Here is a 19,648-nt window from a genome sequence, read left to right on the forward strand (position 1 = left end):
TTACTGTGGTGTTCCGACTAATTTCACGGAATATCTGCAAAACTTTCACGAGCAATAGGTATCATGTAACTCTGTCCTAGAGCATGGAGCCAGGATTTTCAATAACGGGGTTCAAAATTCGTAGAAATAGACATAAGGAGTAGCAAAAGAGACTTCGACATCTACTATATATATACGTATTAAATATTATTTTAACCATGTATAATAGTATAATTTTCCGTCTAAGGGGGTTCAGATGAACCCCTTGTACCAAGGTGGCTCTGTCCCTCGCAATAGGTATCAGGTAACTCTGTTCACCCAGGGCAGGAAAGATAAGAAAATTCCTTTTTATCTCCATTGAGTTTCGATCCTGAGACATCAGGATTTTCAACCACTTTACGTATGAATCTTGATAGTAAATTTTCGACATTTTTACCTGAAGTTTGGCTTGCATATACATATCTGAATTTTTTTTTCTAAATTATATCGTCATTAAGCAGAACTGTAATTCCGCCCCTACCTGAGAGGTAAATTCTTGAAGTTTCTATGAACAAATACTGTTCATTGATTTTATGGTAGTCTTATAAGAATATTACATAATTTGGTGATAGGAGAAGAATGGTGAGACAAGTAGGTGTTGTGGACCTAATAAAATTTGTGTATATTTTGTACGATAGACGTGTTACAGTGATAATATAATTAAAGTGCAAGCTGTCATAAGTGTTATTAATCATCATCAAATGACTTAAATGTACCTTTTTTTTTTGTTAATTATTGTAAAGTTTAACATCGAGTCTTGTGATAAAAAATACTACTTCACTTAACTTTAAATTCAATCTTTAAATGAAAAACCCACTAACATAAACATATTATGAATTTTAATATACATAGTACTTAATTATTATATCCACCATACCAACAAGTGGATGCATAGTACTTATTTCATAAATAACCTTAATTGACATATCATGCCTATTTAATATAGCAAAAAAACAATTTTTGATGATAATAAATATGTATATTGATAAATAGCGTTAAATTTTTTTTATCGATATTAGTTATTTATTATTGAATCTAATTATATCAGTATAGATTTTAGAGACATTTATAAAAAGTGTTAATTATATCTAAAAAAACATATTTAACAATAATTAAATTATTATTAGTAATTATTTGCTGCTAAAGATCATTTTTAGTGTAGTGGTCATATTCAAAATTTATGAAAATCACCTATGTCGTATCGTGGAATCAATCATGAATAATGTTTGTGTCAAGGTAGGTTGATGCAACCCCTCGTGAACGTAAAATGATTCATGCGCCAAGTTATCTTTTTCTTTTTTAGATATACACTACTAACACTATTTATCTTTTGGTTTCTTACTGATCTCGACACACTCATTTTGATGTCTCAACTAATTCATATTCGTATCAGGTAAGAAGTCACTAAAAAAGGAAGTACTTCCTATTTAAATTTTTTATATTTTCAAAACTCGAACACGCAACCTAGTTAAATATACATCATATCAGTATCACGTAAAGCCTTTTTTTTTTTTTTAATAAAACCAACATTGGAAAATAATATTTGGAAAGGGACACAACATATATAAAATTAATTGTTATGTTTTGTTATTTGTCATAACAATGATGCCCTTGAAATTGGGCGTGCAATAAGCCTGCATTGCTTGCTATAATAAGCAAATACCAAACATGCTATAGTTTAGGCGCTGACCTATAAATAAATTGAACTTATGATATAATTTATTCATTTTATTTTACTTGATTTTTATATTAAAAATAGATCACATTTTAATCTATTTGTTTATTTTTGCAAATCAAAACTTTTTTTTATCACTTTTTTTTTGATTATATTATCGATACTTTTTACTAATGTGTCAAGTCAATATGAATCACGTGATATAAGAATGAAACCCTCAAGCGTGTGTTAATGCCATTTCTAAAAAGAGACTTCTTGCTTCTATTCAAAGATACTACACACGTGTGTGTATTTGCAAGGCCAAAAGGCAAAAAAAAAATGAGCACCTATATGTGGTGGAGACTTATCGAGAAGCAGATTTAAAATTTAAATTTATAAATTATTAAAATAATTTCAAATTAACGTATAATAATAATTGAGATCATCTTTTTAATACATATACAAAATTTACTACATTTATGTAAACATGTTGATCATGATACTTTAGACTCGACCCTAATTATAAAAAAAATCTATAGACGAGGCATAGCAAGTGAACTCGATTAATATAATTGACCTAACGAATAATTTTAAAGATAAAATATCATGTCATATATTTGCTTATATATCAAGAATTAAGACTCTTTTTCCTCTTATTATAAGTTCACTTTGTGTACTTTTTATCGGTCGATAGAGAATTAAGTTACGTAGAAATTAAATAAGGATAATTATTTTAATTTTAATATAAAATAATGTATTAATTTGGGGTTATAAGATAGTAATCAAAAACAGTACCGTATTTAATGTGCTACATCTTATATGTATTAATTTAATTTATTCCTAACCAGCAATCAATTGAGTGCTTTTTTATTTTTCTTTTTTTCTTCTAGCCTATGAATTATAAATTGAATTTTGATAAACTTTGAATTTTAATTTCTTGAGTTGAAATGCCTTTCAAATCAATGCATGAATCTTTCTCTAATTTGATCAAGTTTTCTCTGACTACAAGCATAGTAAAGTGAAAACACAATGGAAAGAAAGAAACATCACCAAAGATTATTATGATATTTTAAATCATATAACGTTTCATATTTAAATTCTAAATATGAAATATTCTTAATAAAAAATATTTCTTCATTAGTAAGCGTTATAAATTGTAAATTCAAATTAATTCGATCTTAATATAAATATAAAATACCGTAGAAAAATAAAAGAAGACAACGGAAAGAAGAGACAACAACAAAGATTGAGATAGAATAAATAAATTAGAAATTTTGAATTCAAACTTTATGTATTAGAAAAAATCACCATGAAGAGTGTTTCTTCCTTAGCAAGCGTTACATAATATAAATTCAGATTAATCATCCCTTAAAAATAAATATAAAAAATTGCGAGAAACAAAAGCAAGTCAATGGAAATTAGAAGAGGTACCACCGAGGTACTGGAAGAGCCAGAAATTTGACGAAGCGTGCATAAACTTTCTTTTCACTTGTTTAAGAGTGTGCAAAATTACATACACACTTATATTAACTAACATTTAACCTTTGTACCCCATATAATTTTCTAGCGAAGGATATGCACCAAACCACTTTTCGTCTAAGATAACTCTGACGCCTTTGCACTGAATATTGAGATGAGATGAATAAGATTCCTTCTTTCTAATCATATCCCGTTCAAATTCTAGATATGTTATATAAATTCATATAAATTGAGCTTTAATATAAATATCAAAGATCGTGAAAAAAAATAAAAGACAAAGACAACTTTGAAGTAAAATGAGTAAATCCACTACAACACGACACATACATATATCTAAAATGACTACACATTCCAATTTCATTTTTTCATGTTGAGATAGTGGCCTATAAATATATACTCAAATCAATATCCCTTTGATTGTGTGTCACCAAATTTTGTAACATTTAAATCTGATGAATCTAAATAGATTGAAAAAAAGTTAGATGAACGTTATATTAAACACTTAAATTAGTTAAGTCCAAGAAGAAAATGCTAAAATTGTACTATATATAAAACTAAAACATCATATGGATAAAAACATATATATATATATATACACACACATATATATATATTATTTCTTTTGTTTTTCATTCGGTGTTTGGAGTTTGTGTTGGTGTTTCGATTAAATTTCGATTACACCTTGTAGGACTTCATTCGAGGTGATTCTCGTAACACAACTTTCTTTTATATTCAGGACTCAAATCTAAAACTTATAATTAAGAATGAAACAATTATTTCGCTATACTGCCACGTATATCTATAAGGTGGACTATTATTTGATGATAAAAAGAAAAACAAATAAAGTCTAAAAACAATATTTTTTATAATCTCAATAGATAAATAATTACGATGAGTAAGTTAGTCGAATTGATGTTAACAAGTCAAATGAAATCAATCATGAAGCTTCGTATGGTAATTATTAGAAGCACATTTTAGTTTTAATTTGGAATATCAAATAATTTTAAATCATACTAAATTATTTCATATTTGTAATTCACTTAATTTTTATTTTCTCACATCGTTAAAACGTTGTTTACATAAAATTACTAAACTTTTTTTTTTCAAAATCGAAAACCACTTAACTTTATCTAACTATCACAAAACATCATTACACTTTACTAAAGTATTATATAAAATGGCTCTAGTTGAGATGCTCACTAATTATCGAGATTTTTCTATTTAATATTAATCACAATCTTTAATTTTTGTAATATAAATTTAAAAACTTTCGATTAATAGCGAAAGAATCTCAATTATCCTAACCAATAATTTTCATGTTACAAGTAGCTAGGGGGGTCCAAATTCTAATACAAAAATAAACATGTCAAAGGGGACACGTGTATAAGGTGAACATATTTATTTCTTTAATAAATTATAATGAAACATTATTGTAAAAAAATAAAATTCAAAATGGTGGGGACAAAATTAAAAAAATAGTTATGCCTCTCGATTTGTTACTTTCAACTTCCATTCCCACTTGCCCCCCTCTAATAAAACTCCACATATCATATGCTTAAAAAAATTAAAATTTAAAATTTATAAATTTAAAAATTCTGAATTAATAAAAATATAAGAAAACAAAAGGATAATTATTTGATAAAATCATGTAGATTTGCGTACTACTTTTTCTTTTCAAGTTTCTTTATGGCATTTTGCATTATTTTTATTCTCTCTGATTGATAATAACATGAAAAATCCAACTAATTATTTTTTTCTAATTTAATACATTCTCATTTTTATTATGGAATTTTGCATTTATATCTTTCGGAAAAAAAATAATTGAAAAGTTGACTAGGATAGATACTCACATGAAAAATCCCATTCATATTTAATATTTTTTCCAAATAAATACTCTCTATTTTAATTTTTTCCATTTTTCAATATTCAAATGGTGTGAATCTAATTTGTATTCCAATTCATGTACTTCACAAATTAGAATAAACACGAAAACTTAAAATGTTGAGTTAAGACAAAATTTATGTATTCACGCTTTAATAAGAAAAATGATATGTCGATTCTCATTTGATTGCGAATATTAATTTTTTTATTCATATAAGCGCGATTGACAGACAACACAATAAGAGGTGTTTAAGATGTTTGAATAAAACCTCGTGAAGCATAAACGTTAGAGATAACAAATCAGACCAAATACAAAGTGTCTTAAGTAATTGTCCGCTACGAAGTAAATATTCCCACGCATGTTCAAATTAGTCAAACTATAATATAGATGCGTAAAAATTTTTGATAAAGAAAAAAAAAATATTATCTCGTACCCCACCCCCACCCCTACCCTACCCCACCCACCCCGTCTCTATATCTTTCATAAACAAACGTAAAGTGAACGTCTCCATTCTCTTTTTATTTTCTCCGAAGCTCACACTCAATCCTCTGTTCATTTTCAATCTTCTTCACAACAAAATCAAGAAATCGCCATGAAAGACAGAGGCAAAGCTGCAGCTACAGACGCCATTAATGGTGAAAACATCAAAATTTCAGATTTCAATTACTCTGTTTCATCAGATATCCCCTGTATGCAACACCCAAATTCATCCCCAATCGGGATTTGTTCTTCTTGTCTCAAAGACAAATTACTCAATCTAATTTACTCCGATCAATTATTCTCCGATGATACAGAAACAAATTCTTCTTCTTTCGATGTTGGAAGTGTTGGGAGGATTTCGTTTTTGCTTGAAAACGAAAAACAGAGCAAAACCTCCAAAACAGAGCAAGTAATCTTGCTGAGGAGCAGTAGCAACAGTGTTGAAATCAAGAAGAATCGTAATGGGTTTTGGAAAATCAAGAGATTTTTCAAGAAAAACAGTGAAATTTCAGGTCCCATTGAGGGAGTTGTATCAAGATCAAGATCACTCTGTAGCTTCAGAGGTGGCGGTGGTAATGGCGATGATGGAAGCAGTGATTACAGATTTTCAAGTGCAAAAATCTCTGATGTTACTGGTGGTTTATTATTCGATGATTTCAAGAAAAAATGCTCCGACTCTCCAAAAACGTTGCCAATCCTTAAAAAAAACACTATTTTTAAAGGATTCGATTCGACATTTTTAAAGAATTCGAGCAACAGAACTACTACGACGGATAATGATGGTGATGATGATTCAGGTTTTATAGATTTGAAACTTGATTTATTATCAGAGACAAAATTTGATATTTTTTCAGAATCTGGAAATTTGAGAAGTGGATCTTGTAGAATGAATGAATATGACAGAATGATGAAAAAGGGTAAAAATGGAAAAGGGAACAGAGTATGGAAATGGATTTTCAAGAAAAGTAAAAGAGATGAAATTAATAGTAATTTTGATTATTAAGTCTAAGTAATTTTAGATTTGCAATAATCTTGTTCTTTTTTAAGTACTAGATTTGGTTACTTTTGTTGTTACTAAGCAAAGTAAATATACAAACTTTACCTTTACTCTGTGTTTGTAGTATTGTTCTGTTACTATCTGTTTTTTTATTTTATTTTCTATTGCGATTTGTATTTTTATTAAGTTTATTTCTAAACTGATTTTATGAATGAATCGAGAATCTATAAAAAAATAATTTTTCTATCTCAATTAAGGTAAATATTAGATTTTATCTTTACTATGTAATTGCGCTGAATATGTTGTTGTTGCACCTTTGATTTGCTTTAATTTTAGTTTACTTCCCTTTTTCTTTTTAATTGTGATTTAATCTTTCTAGTTGGTAGATATAAAATAATGATCTCTTTTTCTTTTGCCAAGGTATGTTTGTTGGTATGTATAGATATTTTGAATTTGAGCTTTGAAAATGATTTGTTTTTAGTAGGAATTCTTCGATAGATTTTACGCGACGTGAATATGAATTAATGATTCGAAGTGAATATAAAAGTTCATAAAAATTTCATGCTTTGACTTTACTTTTGAAGCGAATGAATAACAAAAAAAACATTTTATTTAAGGTTATTGTTGGGAGAAGTTAAAAGAAAATCAACAAGGTGGGGAACCTAGAATAAGGTAGTGGTTAAGTGGTCTTTTTCCTATCTCATGAAGTTAGTGATGTTTTCGATACTTCTTGATACAAATAAAATATGACAAAATCAAATATGAAAAATAAAGATGCACTAATAAACAGTGAGTTGAAATTGAAAAATAATATAGCAACAACACATATTATAATAACTGAAGCAATGAAATAACAAGTACTAATTAATCAAAGAAAGACGTAGTAAGTGATCATTTTAATTCAGAATAAATGTTATAAAATTTATTTTAATGCACCCTTTTTCCAATGTTAAATTTTTCGCTACCTCAAATATGTTTTACTATACTCTTACGTTTTCCTTAAAATTATCATCACACTCATATTAGATCCTCTACTTATTTCTAAATTTATAAAATTCCAAAATACAACTGACGATATTTTAAAATTTCGAGCAACATAGGTCAAATCTTTTCGATATTGGATATTTGAAATATTTGAATGAATAATATAAATGTGTGTCAATTCACAGAGGTTTTTGAGTCACTTTCAGAAAATGAAACTGACCCTATAAATGGGCTTTACTCACAATGGTTTTGTGGTCCAAAAAACATTTAAAAGCCCAAATCTAAACTATTGCCCTACCTTTAGATCTTGTTGCTTTGATAAAATTTTGTTTTGGTATATAAAAAGAAGAGTTTTGCTATTTGTCTTTTTTATTATTTTTTTTTTCTGATTTGGGACCAATCTATGATCTTGACACTAAAATAATTTGTCTCAAGAAATTATTGAATTGTCAAAAATAAATAATAATAAGAAAGTGGATGATATATTTGATTCTTTTTCTCAAATAGGGAGCAATTGACATATTAAAAAAAGAAAATTACGCGGTTAAATAAACTTATACTAGTCAATTAGTCATTATAGCTATAGTTTATTTTAAATATCATTTGCCACCAAATTTTGGTTACAATTACGTTGCTGACCTTTCTTATTTGTATAAGCGTGTATATTGTCCCTTTTCGTATATACAAATGATTCTTTCTCTGTCTTCATAATTCTTTACCTTATTTTCTCCTCAAAATCCTTAACATAAATTGATTTCAAATTTGAAAATTTCAATTTTTTACCCTCAAAAAGTTTCTACTTCTTTTTTTTTCCAAACCTTTTTTAGACGGTTTTATTTTTATTTTTTGTTTTGTATTTGTATATGACTGCAATTTCATATACTTTTTTTTTTAGATTTATAACTAGATACAATTTTAATTATGGATGAAGAAACATCTGAAAAATATTTAAGTACAGATACGCTGTAAACTATACATTTACAAATATTTAAGTACATATCGTTTGTCCTTGCTCCTTTTATACCATTACAAATGAAAATAATTCATTGATACAATCAATAGTTTCACAGAAAAAATGGCTATCAATTAATTATACATACACAAACACTAATTTCACAAAAAAAAAAATTAAAATTATGTAAATTATACATATACAAAATATACAAATATAAATCAGTTGTCACTACGTAAATAACTAATTTATACAAACATTAATTCCATAGAAACTACAATCATCAATCAATTATACATATCAAAAACTTATTTAAATAAAATAGAATTATACATATACAAATATACCAATATAAACCACTTTTGAAGAATATGTTTATACAATTAGAGATAAAAATAATTAATTTATACAAATCAACAATAATTTATACCTGATACAAATCAATTTATACATTTACGGAAAGAAACGGAAGTCATATTTGGTATGAAAGTCTAAAAGATACTATTCCGTGGATTAAGAGATCGTTTACCTTTTTCCAACGGATCGAAATTATCGTCATTATCTTTTATAAACTTTGAATTTCCGTCTTATTTAAAATAACACATAATTGCAAATTATACAAATACACCGCGCCCATAGCCATTTAAATTGTAACTATAGCCCGTAATGCAAACTATAGCTAAGGAGCCTAATTAAGTTTATTCTAATAGCTATATATGAAATTTCCTCTTAAAAACATCGAAAACAAATACTTTATGATAAAATCAAGGTAACCCAGTCTTAAAAGCCATCAAGTTCAATAATTTTGAATCAAATCTATATTGAAAAACTTATATGTATACATAATCGTTTACAATCTAATAAGAAAAAACAAGTTTTTGTTCAGCTTTTATGATTTCGTCTCTATATGAAAGACATCTTGCATTCTTTTGATATAAACAAGTACGAATAAAAATAAATCAAAATATAGTTGAATACCAGTGTCACAATTTTATTCGAAAACTAACATTTACGAATAATTCATCTTTATTTTGATATTATATACTATCGAAACTTTCTATAACAATATATGTTACCAAAACAAGCTCATGACTTGTTTCTTTTCTAGGCATATTTGTGCAAGTAGAGCCAAAATCAATCAACCCCATTATATTTAAAGGTAAGTCAAGTTAATATTTTGACTCTACCAAACATTTAGGTATGAAAATGGCATGTCCCTTCGTGATATTGTGGACGATAAAATTAGCTCATGAAAATATGATCTATTTAAACTGTTCAAATTTGATCAATTGAGATGGATATATATATTGATGATCAGGGGCGGATCGAGGGATTGTCAGAGTGTTCATCTGGTTTGAGGTTTCTTCAAAGTTCATTGCTACACACCTTTTTTTTTTTTGGAGGTTTACAAACATTATGTGACATAGGAGTTACTTCTCATATGATAGTCAATAATAGTATATCCTATTTAATGCAGACAAACCAATCTTTTTAGCATTGACTATATGATCTCCATTATATCGTTCAACGCAAGTAAACACACTTGTCGTACGACAATCCTCTTTTTGTGATATTACAGTCAAAACTTTCTATAACAAAACATAATTAAAGCATGAAGTAGACCTTTACAAGCAAATTGTAATGGAAATAAATGAAACAACAAATAGCACCAGAACAAAATATTTATTGCTTGGACTCTTAAAAAATGTCATCGGATGTGTGTCGGAGTCAATGGAAGTGCGGTGACATCTTTTAGGAGTCCGAGCAACATAGGTCACATATGCACGCAAAAACATCAAGACTACATTTGTTGTCATACTTTCTTAGTCCCATATGCTTTTAACCTTGTTAATGTGCTTGAAATCACAAGTCATCACCACACTTGTATCCATTCTTCTCAACACGAACCTCTCGACCAAAACATAGCAACTTAATCTTCTCCATCCGTTGCTATCTTCTCTCTTCTCTTGGACTTGTTTGATCCTCCCTTGATTTTGCCATCCACCTCTCTGTTGTTCCCACTTCATCCTTTCAACTATTTCATGTCTCAACCCCAAACTTGCTACTTCATTTCCATCTTTACCATAGCTTTTAAACCATACTACTCCTTCAACGACGTTTCTATCATCCCATGTTGCTTGATTATCACTTCCGGAAATAAGGACAACTTGTGTGTCAAGTGAAACATCGACAACTACTGTATTTTTCCCTTCATTAATTTTGTCATTTTGACAAGTGAAGAACTGCTCCCATCTCTGCTCAAGTGTCATTTCGTAGAACATCGATCTCTTCATCTGTTTTTTAAGTTCTGTTCCATCTTTGATAAACACGAACGGACAATACCAGTTCCCCACAACAACTACTTCAGAACTCTTGTAAGATGATGCAAAATTGAACTGTGGAAGTTGTTGCCTTAACTCAGCATTAAGGCCTATAGCATCATCATTTAGTACGAATTTTTTAGGATTTTCGGCGCTGAGATGCCAACCTTTTCGCCTTATAAAGTATGGTGGAAAACCATCTGGTGCAACAGACTTGGCATAAAAACTACCTCTGCCTTTGCAACATATATCATATAGACATATCTCAAACTGCTGATGTGCCTCCTCTGGATCTAATGGCTTCGGTTTAACGTCCCGTACACATCTGCAGAAACAAGAACTTTTCTTGTCTTCCTCCTTTGAACAAGTGAATGCTTGTCTGCATAACACCATATTGATTATCTTAATCAGTCTAAAAAATATTCAACATGTCACACTCGGAGGCGGAGTCAGAATTTTCAATAAGAGGGTTCATAATCTATAGAATAGATAGCTGAAGGGGGTTTGACATATACTATATATACATAGAAACTCATTTTAATCGTGTATAAATAATGTAATTTTCCGCCAAAGGGGTTCATGCAATGTAGCTCCGCCCCTGGTCACACTCCAAACTTGCAGCCTAAAGCAGCTTTTCTATATGTTGCTCAGACTCTGCAAAAAAAGTTGTCGGATCTTCCAAAACATCATTACTTTTGAAGGATCCAACAAGCATCTATAGACATTTTCAAAGAGTCCGCGCATGCAGTATATGTTATGCAGTAGTACAATTAACAGACACAACTAAAGCACAAATGAGTCAAATAATGAACAACATATAATTATTACCCTTTGTTCTTTCCCTGAGTCTTGATAGCATAATACTGATTAGAAGACAATGGCTTGTTAAGAACTGGAATGAACATTACACTGTCTCTGTTAACGCTCGTGCTCTGACCATTACTCATCTCGTATCGAATGGTTAGCTTCTTGTTCTGAGGCAGAGGCAAGTCCATGATTTCATAGTTCTTGCAGAGTCCAAAACAACAGTATGTTTCGGATTCCGAATCTTTAATCACTAAGTAACCTGAATTTGGACCATCAGGAGGTAATGAAAGTGCCTCTGGATTCTTTTTGTAGTAAGAAAGAGACCTTGTAACATACATTTTTCACCAAGAGTTTGTTAAACTTTTTTCTTGAATTTCTATCTAAGTTTTCTTTTGAAGATATATATGCATATATACTAAGACAACATGTTTATAAGTTCCTTTTTATAAATTTAACTGTCATGTCATGCTGTTTCTTAAGAAGGTTGAGAGATATTTCCTAACTGAAAAATCTATTAGAATATTAGATGTATATAATGGTAGTGGTGTTACACAACTCAAACTTATATTAATTACAAAAAAAAATTAGAAGATCTTGGAAGTTTCAATATGTTGATATGGTTCAAGCATCAAGGTATTATGATTGTTATTTGACTAGTTCATAAGGTTACAATAATGTGGATTCATGTTAATCGTGAAAAGAAAATAGATAGCCACGTAAGAAATGATACTATAATACCTAAAAACTATACCATAATATGTATACAGAATACATCATTAGGAAAAAATGGGGCTTTAGTGGCCTAATATTTGAGCCGGTCCTGTGACCAGTTGTTCTCGTTGAGTCTAGAGAAGCTTCAATTTGAAATTAAACAAAGATAATAATAATGACGTAAGCATGAGATTTTTTAATAATATCGGTAAACCAAATAGTTGTGGTGAAGATTTGACAAAAGCAAAAGAATCCGAATGAAATGAGACTGTTGAGCCCACTTTGGCCTATGGCGGGCCCCTACGGATGCGAGCTAGAGCTTCCATAGCTTATGGCTATAGCAACGTAAGGACGTCCAACTTGGAGTGTGCATAAGTAGATTCTTTTCTTATATAAAGTTGAACAAATAAATACAATTATCCTACTTGACAATTCGCGTGAAAGACAATATTTACAAATCAATGGTCCTTTCATGATATTACAATCAGAACTTTCTACACCAATATATTATATTGAATTTTTTAGGTGTAAAAATACTAGATGATAAGAATATATTCATTAAAAAATTGATTTTGTTTCAAAATAATCAGCTGGTTGAAAGGTCTTCTATATTAAATCAAATATCTTGATTATATCAACAAGTGCTAAAAAAATTAACCATCAACAGGATTCTTCTTCACCAAATTGGAATATATAAGATATATACATGAGATACAATAATATATATGTGACATACTCAATATACATAACCTACTATAATCTGTTAATTCACACTGATAGAGTTTGATACATAGCTTAAACCTTTAATAAAAAAAAATATTCACATAGTATGTTCTTAGACTCCTCAAAAATGCCATCAGATGCGTGTTAGATCCTTCAAGAGTAGCGTAATTTTGGGAGTTCAAGCAACATAGGTCGTCACACGTACACACAGAAACATCAACACCACATGTAGTATCATACTGTCTTACTCCCATATACTTTTAACCTTGTTAATGTGCTTGAAATCATAAGTCATTACCAAACTTGTATCCATTCTTCTCAACACAAACCTCTCAACCAAAACATAGCAAGTGAATCTTCTCCATCCACTACTATTTTCTCTGTTCTCTTCGACTTGTTTGATCCTCCCTTGATTTTGCCATCCACCTCTCTGTTGTTCCCACTTCATTCTTTCAACTATTTCACGTCTCAATCCCAAACTTGCTACTTCATTTCCATCTTTACCATAGCTTTTAAACCATATTACTCCTTCAACGACATTTCTATCATCCCATGTTGCTTTATTATCACTTCCGGAAATAAGGACAACTTGTGTGTCAAGTGCAACATCCACAAGTACTGAGTTCCCTTGGTTAAGTTTGTCATTTTGACAAGTGAAGAACTGTTCCCATCTCTGCTCAAGTGTCATTTCATAGAAAATTGATCTCTTCATCTGTTCTTTAAGTTCTGTTTCATCTTTGATAAATGCAAAAGGACAATACCATTTCCCCACGACTACAACTTCAGAACTTTTACAAGGTGATGTGACATTGAACTGTGGAAGTTGTTGCCTCAACTCAGGATTGAGGCCTAGAGCATCATCATTGAGTTCATAATTTTTAGGAGTTTCGGCACTCAGATGCCAACCTTTTCGCCTTAGAAAGTATGGTGGAAAACCATCTGGAGCAAGAGACTTGGCACAGAAGTTACCTTTGACATTGCAACCTGTATCATATAGACATATCTCAAACTGCTGATATGCCTCCTCTGGATCTAATGGCTTCGGTTTAACGTCTTGTATACATGTGCAGAAACAGCAGGTTTGCTTGTCTTCCTCCGTTGAACAAGTAAATGCTTGTCTACAAAAAGTCATTCAGAAATTGTAAGATCCATTACTTTGGCCAGTCCAAAAATTGTAATAAAGGCGTTTCAAAAAAAAATTCAAGAATTGAAACTTGAAGCCAAAAACAATTTAACTATGTAGTTTTATATTACACTACAGAACAATTTTCTGATGAAAATGATATCATTGAACTCTTTGTACCTTGGTTTATCAAAGATGAAATAATCCAGACAAGAATTTTGCCAGAATCAATTGTATCTTATGCAGTAGTAGATTGAGTCATGATCCATTCCAAAATATAGTAAAGGCAAATGGACTCTTTTCAGATGTTCACCCTTTTGTAACAAATAGATCCTCACCTCTCATTTAACTCACTAATTCGTCAACTTCTTAATTAAAAAATCGAATCACCTAATTAAACTATCATATCATACAAGATCAGAAGAGCAAATAAAATAACAGCATACCCTTTGCGCTTTCCATGATGCTTGATAGCATAATACTGATTGGAAGACAATGGCTTGTTAAGAACTGGAATGAACATCACTTCGTCCCTGCTAACGCTCCTGTTCTCACCAGAACCCGATTCATATCGAACAGTCAGCTTCTTATTCTGAGGGATAGGCATGTCCATGATATCATAATTTTTGCAAAGTCCAAAACAACAATATGTTTCAGATTCCTCATCTTGAATCACCAAGTAACCTGAATTTGGACCTTCAGGAGGTAATGAAAGTGCATCTGGATTCCTTTGGTAGTAAGAAAGAGGCCTTGTTACATACATTTTCAGCAAATGAATTTCATTTTCTTTTAATTTCTGTCTATATATTTTCTTTTGATATGTGCATTAAGAAAAGTCAAATTTAATGAGATTACTCAACTAAGGCAACTCTTATTGGGCATAGAACCAGCTGGCTAGCTAACATGTTGATAAGTTCCTTTTTTTTCTAGTCTTGGGATGACTTTTCAACAAGAATATTTACTGGAGCAGAACAATTTTGTATTTAAATATCCTGTCATGCTGTTACTAAGAAGGTTGAGAGGAATTTCCTAAATAAAAAATCTATTAGAATATTGTACATATTAGTGGTTTCGTAGGTATATGTAATACCTACTCAGAAACATGACAAGATATTATTATTATAATTTGACTAGAACAAAAAATTATTCTTTTCAACCTTAACTATATGATCTCAATTATATCCTTCAACACAAGCAATGTTGTGGACACTTAGAACCTGTGTGGTTTGCTGCAGAAAGTCAACCTAAGGCTAACAGAAAGCAAAAAAAGAAAACTTATTGTTGTTTTAAATATTGCAAAAATCAATGGAATCATTGGAACCAGATAAGGGCATTCGAAGTTCCCTAAGAAATGTTCTTGATCCTTTTCCTAAAACTTATGATTCCGTTAAGACCAAAGTAACAAGTATAATTAGCAACTGATTGTTATTAACCTATCTCATTCATACTGATCTAGGATAGGATGGGAGATCCACAGAAAGACCAAATGTAAGGCATTATTGGCGGAAATTAATCACCTTCACATTCGAACTGATCAAACATCAAAGCTTAAGACGGTACAAGTAATATTCACTTCAATGGCAAACATGAAAGCAATAAATACCTGCCTAAGAAAATGTCACCAGTTCCATCATCCTTCTTCTAGTTAATACTCCTTTCTCCGACTTGAGACTAATGTAGGATGGCTTACACTAGATGTACAGTTCACAAATCAATAAGTAGCCTACAATATCTATAAAGAACTGATGCAAAGCAATTTAATCGGTATAATAAGCAGTGCACTGCGTATATCACCGTACTTTGACAAAAAAGAAAGCTAAAATATAAACTTTTGTTTCTCCATAGTGATACTGCAGGTTGATTTAACATCTACAGTTGGATTATTTGTATGGGTGACAACAACTACAATGATAATGTTGAGAAAACATACTTTATCAGTTTCTTCCAAAACTTCTTCATCCCTTGAATGCAAATTAGTCTTCCCTTTCTTGATAAACTCCAAACAACAGCCTGAACAAAAAGCAAAATTGAAGATGACTTCAATATGTACAAACTTTATGAAATCACAAGTTAAAAACCATTCTAGTCAAATCGGCTACCTCCTGGAAGCCACATAATTGCTTATACTATAGTCCCACCAGGTGATAGAAACTGCAAAGATTTTACATGTTCTCAGCCAGATGAAACCATGCTCAAAGTGTTCAATCATGAAACAAATCCATGTACAAATGTCTACAGGCAGATGAAGTGAGCAAAAGAACTTAACTAGTCATTGTAACCAAACAAGCAACAAGATAGTTCTACGGGCAGATGAAGTGAGCAAAAGGACCTAACTAGTCATTGTAACCAAACAAGCAACAAGATAGTTAATTCAAGTTTCCCACTCAACCAGTGAATGATCCACTATCAGAATGCAGGACTTAAACAGCATAAGACAATGAGAGACTTCATCCAATTCAACAAGGTATCAAAGCGAAGAAGAAATCATGGTTAAGTTTCATTTCCATCCACCAACAAAAATACACTCTAATCCAATTCAGCCAAATTGTAAACATTAGCTTTAACAAGTTGAAAGGAAAAATAAAATTCTATGTAATAGAACAAAATTTCCTGAAGGAATACTACAATCTGATGGCACAAATACGCCGATAAGCAATATGATCATCTCCTTCCAGCAATCTTGAGCAGAGGAGTAACAATGCCCTGTATCTGTAGCAATGTCTGTTGTAATCGTATTTCCTCCTCCACATCTCGTTTAAGATTTCTAATGTCACCACGCAGTTCATCCGATGATTTGATATCTTCAGCTCGCATCTCAACTACTTTCTTTGTCAAGCCCATCAAAAACCTTGAAAATCTAGGCATGGTTGAATATCTCTGCAGAAACTTCAAAAGCAAACCAAGTTCTTCCGTTTCCAAGTTTGACACGCATCTCATTAACTTCTTCCGAGCAACCAATTCCTCCATAACAGCTACCACATTTTCCGGGTTCTTCCCATTCAAAGCAGCTAACAAAGCTTCCTTGTGCATAAATTTCTTCAACAACTTATCATGCTCCGTCACCTTTATCTTCTTCGGCTTCTTAATCAAGTAATCCCATTCAGAGGGCTTCTCATTTTGCCCCCGCTGAAAATATCTGTAGTAAGATGGCCTCAACACCCGCCTCCGAGGCACTTCTACCGGACCAAAGCCACCAACATCCCCAAGTTCCATGCTTTCACTTTCCTTCACCTTTCTTCTGCCTATATACAATGTCCCATTCGATGCCCCAATCACCCTTGTTGAACAATCAGGCGAGAACCCAACAGACATTAGAGGATTCGGAAACCTCATCGAATGAGTAATTTTGAACTTAGCATAGTCAAACACCTTCATATATCCATCCAAAGCAACACTCAAAATCCGATATTGCTGCGCCTCCTCACCACTCTCCTTTCCAATTTTACCAACACAAATCGAAGTCACAGTCTTGTTATGACTCTCCATTGTACATAGCAATTTCCCACCTCCAAGTATATCCCAAATCTTCACAGAATTACCACCAGCAGTAGCAACTAACCCACCAGATGGCAAGTAAATCACATCCTCAACAGGCTTTCCATGGTCGAACTCCATCACCGCACCCGAGTTCATCACCCTAACATCCCAAACTTTCACCGTATGATCATAAGACCCAGAAACAAACATATCATCACTTACAGGAGAAGCATCCCCACACCTCACATAATCCTTATGCCCCAAAAGATCGTAAATTTTAGACTCGGTAGTAATATCCCAATACTTAACAATAGCATCATCCCCACCGGAGAAAAGGTGAAGCTTATCAACCCGCGGATAACGTACAACACGAACAGGTCGGGTATGGCCACGAAGCCGACGAAGTGGGACACGGGACTTGGGGTCGAGAACTTGAACGGCACCGGAAAGGTCACCAGCAGCGATAAGACGACCATCGGATCGGAATGAAGCTGAAGTTACAGTATCACGGAAAGCAGAGGAGATGGTAGTTTTGGGTTCAAGAGTTTTACCGGAGAAAATGGAAACAGTGGCGGAATGGGCGGCGGCAAAATCGTGAGGAGATGTTGGAGAGAAGACAATGGAGTTGATTGAAGAAACAAGTGTTTGTGGGGTTTGAATTTCTTTAGGGGTTTTGAAGGATTTCCAGTACTTTGATTCAAGGGTTGGTGTAGATGAATTTGCTGAAGTGGGTTTCAATTTTGGCTTCACTGGGAAAGTTCTTGCTATTGATTGAGTTTCAGCCATTGTTGAAGCTCTGAAGAAAACTTCGGCTGAATATGATTAGGGTTTTAAGGTCTTAGGGTTTATCATTCTCAATATTAGAGGTCTTATATATGTTGCGGAAAATAGTCAAAAATACCCTTAAACTATGTAAAAAAGAATAAAAACACGTTAATTAATAGTTTGATCGTTGGTCGTGTAGGACACACGTGCATCTATAGTTTTGATCTAAAAAGCAATAGGAAGGGAACAAAAATGAGCTTATTCTCTCACGATTTGTCGTGTAGGACGTACGTGCATCTTACGCGATTCGTCATATAAAATTTGTGTCTATTTATTTATGACAATTTAAGTATCTATTGATATACGTTCAAAGTTGAAGGACGTAGTTTAAACCTTTTTACTTTTAATTTTATCCCCCTTTTTAATATTCAAATGACTTATAATAATAATAATAATATGAGTGTTTGTTATACCAAATATTTAGATTGACTTGTAATACTATGACTTTATAATATTGCATTAACTTCTCATAGTGTTGTTTAAACATAAAGAGCTCAAAAAGTTCATTAAGATGAAACAAATGAAAAGATTCTCGATAATGACATTATAATATAAGGTTTTAAACTTTTAATTAATTCTTAGACAAACTTTATAGCTTATTTTTATTATATAAAATAGAACACTATTTACCCCATTGAGGCTTTCGAATTTTGACATATTGATCTTCAAAAGTAGGATTGCCAATTAAACAAAGGAATCCATTTTGCAGTAAATTGAACAAAAGGAATGCAGCATACTAATAGATTGGAAACGTTAAAATGGACGAATTAAATATCGATTTAAACTATGTCAATCTTCGGATAAGTGTATGAGACTTGACAATTTTCTCCAACAACAGTCTTGAGTGAGAAAAAACTTGGGATGTAGCTATTCTATTTAAGTCCAAGTTACACTTTAACCTTCGTAAACTTCTTTTCTTTTGGGTTGTAAGAAACGACTTGTGTCTGACAATGCCTTTGCATTAATATTTCTCCATCTTCCAAGTTGAGATTGGTATAAATCTATCACAACGTATATTTGGTTGAATAGTATCCTTCAAAATGCGAGTTTTAGTCCAAGATTCAGTTATTCCATACTCTTTCATCCACCATATATCAACATACTCAATAGGGTCGACATTACACAAACACAGACAATTCCCCAACTCTACTAGCGTAAAGTTGTAGCATGGAGATTTCAGACCACGCGGAGCTAACATGCACTTCACCTCTTCTG

General features: G+C 31.5%; 4 protein-coding genes across 7 annotated transcripts; 1 reads left to right on the plus strand and 3 right to left on the minus strand.

Annotated features, from left to right (window-relative positions):
- The first annotated feature begins 5,503 nt into the window (after positions 1 to 5,503).
- LOC101250888 (uncharacterized) lies at positions 5,504 to 6,620 on the plus strand. The gene has a single exon (XM_004238951.5). The coding sequence runs from the start codon at positions 5,626 to 5,628 to the stop codon at positions 6,514 to 6,516; it is 891 nt and encodes a 296-aa protein (XP_004238999.1). The 5' UTR covers positions 5,504 to 5,625; the 3' UTR covers positions 6,517 to 6,620.
- A 3,314-nt stretch (positions 6,621 to 9,934) lies between these two features.
- LOC101251181 (uncharacterized) lies at positions 9,935 to 11,974 on the minus strand. Its single transcript, XM_004238952.5, has 2 exons — positions 11,596 to 11,974; positions 9,935 to 11,146 (listed from the first exon to the last, which is right to left on the minus strand). Exons 1-2 carry the CDS (start codon positions 11,910 to 11,912, stop codon positions 10,270 to 10,272), a joined length of 1,194 nt encoding a protein of 397 aa, XP_004239000.1. The 5' UTR covers positions 11,913 to 11,974; the 3' UTR covers positions 9,935 to 10,269.
- A 964-nt stretch (positions 11,975 to 12,938) lies between these two features.
- Positions 12,939 to 16,452, minus strand: LOC101251473 (uncharacterized). 4 transcript variants are annotated; one of them, XM_010322505.4, is made up of 4 exons: positions 16,231 to 16,286; positions 16,062 to 16,141; positions 14,578 to 14,859; positions 12,939 to 14,126 (listed from the first exon to the last, which is right to left on the minus strand). In XM_010322505.4, exons 2-4 carry the CDS (start codon positions 16,088 to 16,090, stop codon positions 13,253 to 13,255), a joined length of 1,185 nt encoding a protein of 394 aa, XP_010320807.1. In that variant the 5' UTR covers positions 16,091 to 16,141; positions 16,231 to 16,286; the 3' UTR covers positions 12,939 to 13,252. The 4 variants fall into 4 exon arrangements, with proteins under 4 accessions (XP_010320807.1, XP_019069578.1, XP_069153661.1 ...); XM_019214033.3 differs by lacking the exon at positions 16,231 to 16,286 and adding an exon at positions 15,735 to 15,822 and having other exon boundaries at positions 16,062 to 16,114; XM_069297560.1 differs by having other exon boundaries at positions 16,062 to 16,452.
- Positions 16,453 to 16,606: 154 nt separating this feature from the next.
- On the minus strand, positions 16,607 to 18,394 carry LOC101251776 (protein SLOW WALKER 1). Its single transcript, XM_004238954.5, has one exon. It carries the CDS (start codon positions 18,392 to 18,394, stop codon positions 16,793 to 16,795), a length of 1,602 nt encoding a protein of 533 aa, XP_004239002.1. The 3' UTR covers positions 16,607 to 16,792.
- Positions 18,395 to 19,648: the final 1,254 nt, after the last annotated feature.

Source organism: Solanum lycopersicum, chromosome 5 (genome assembly GCF_036512215.1).
Source record: "Solanum lycopersicum chromosome 5, SLM_r2.1".
NCBI lineage: Eukaryota > Viridiplantae > Streptophyta > Magnoliopsida > Solanales > Solanaceae > Solanum > Solanum lycopersicum.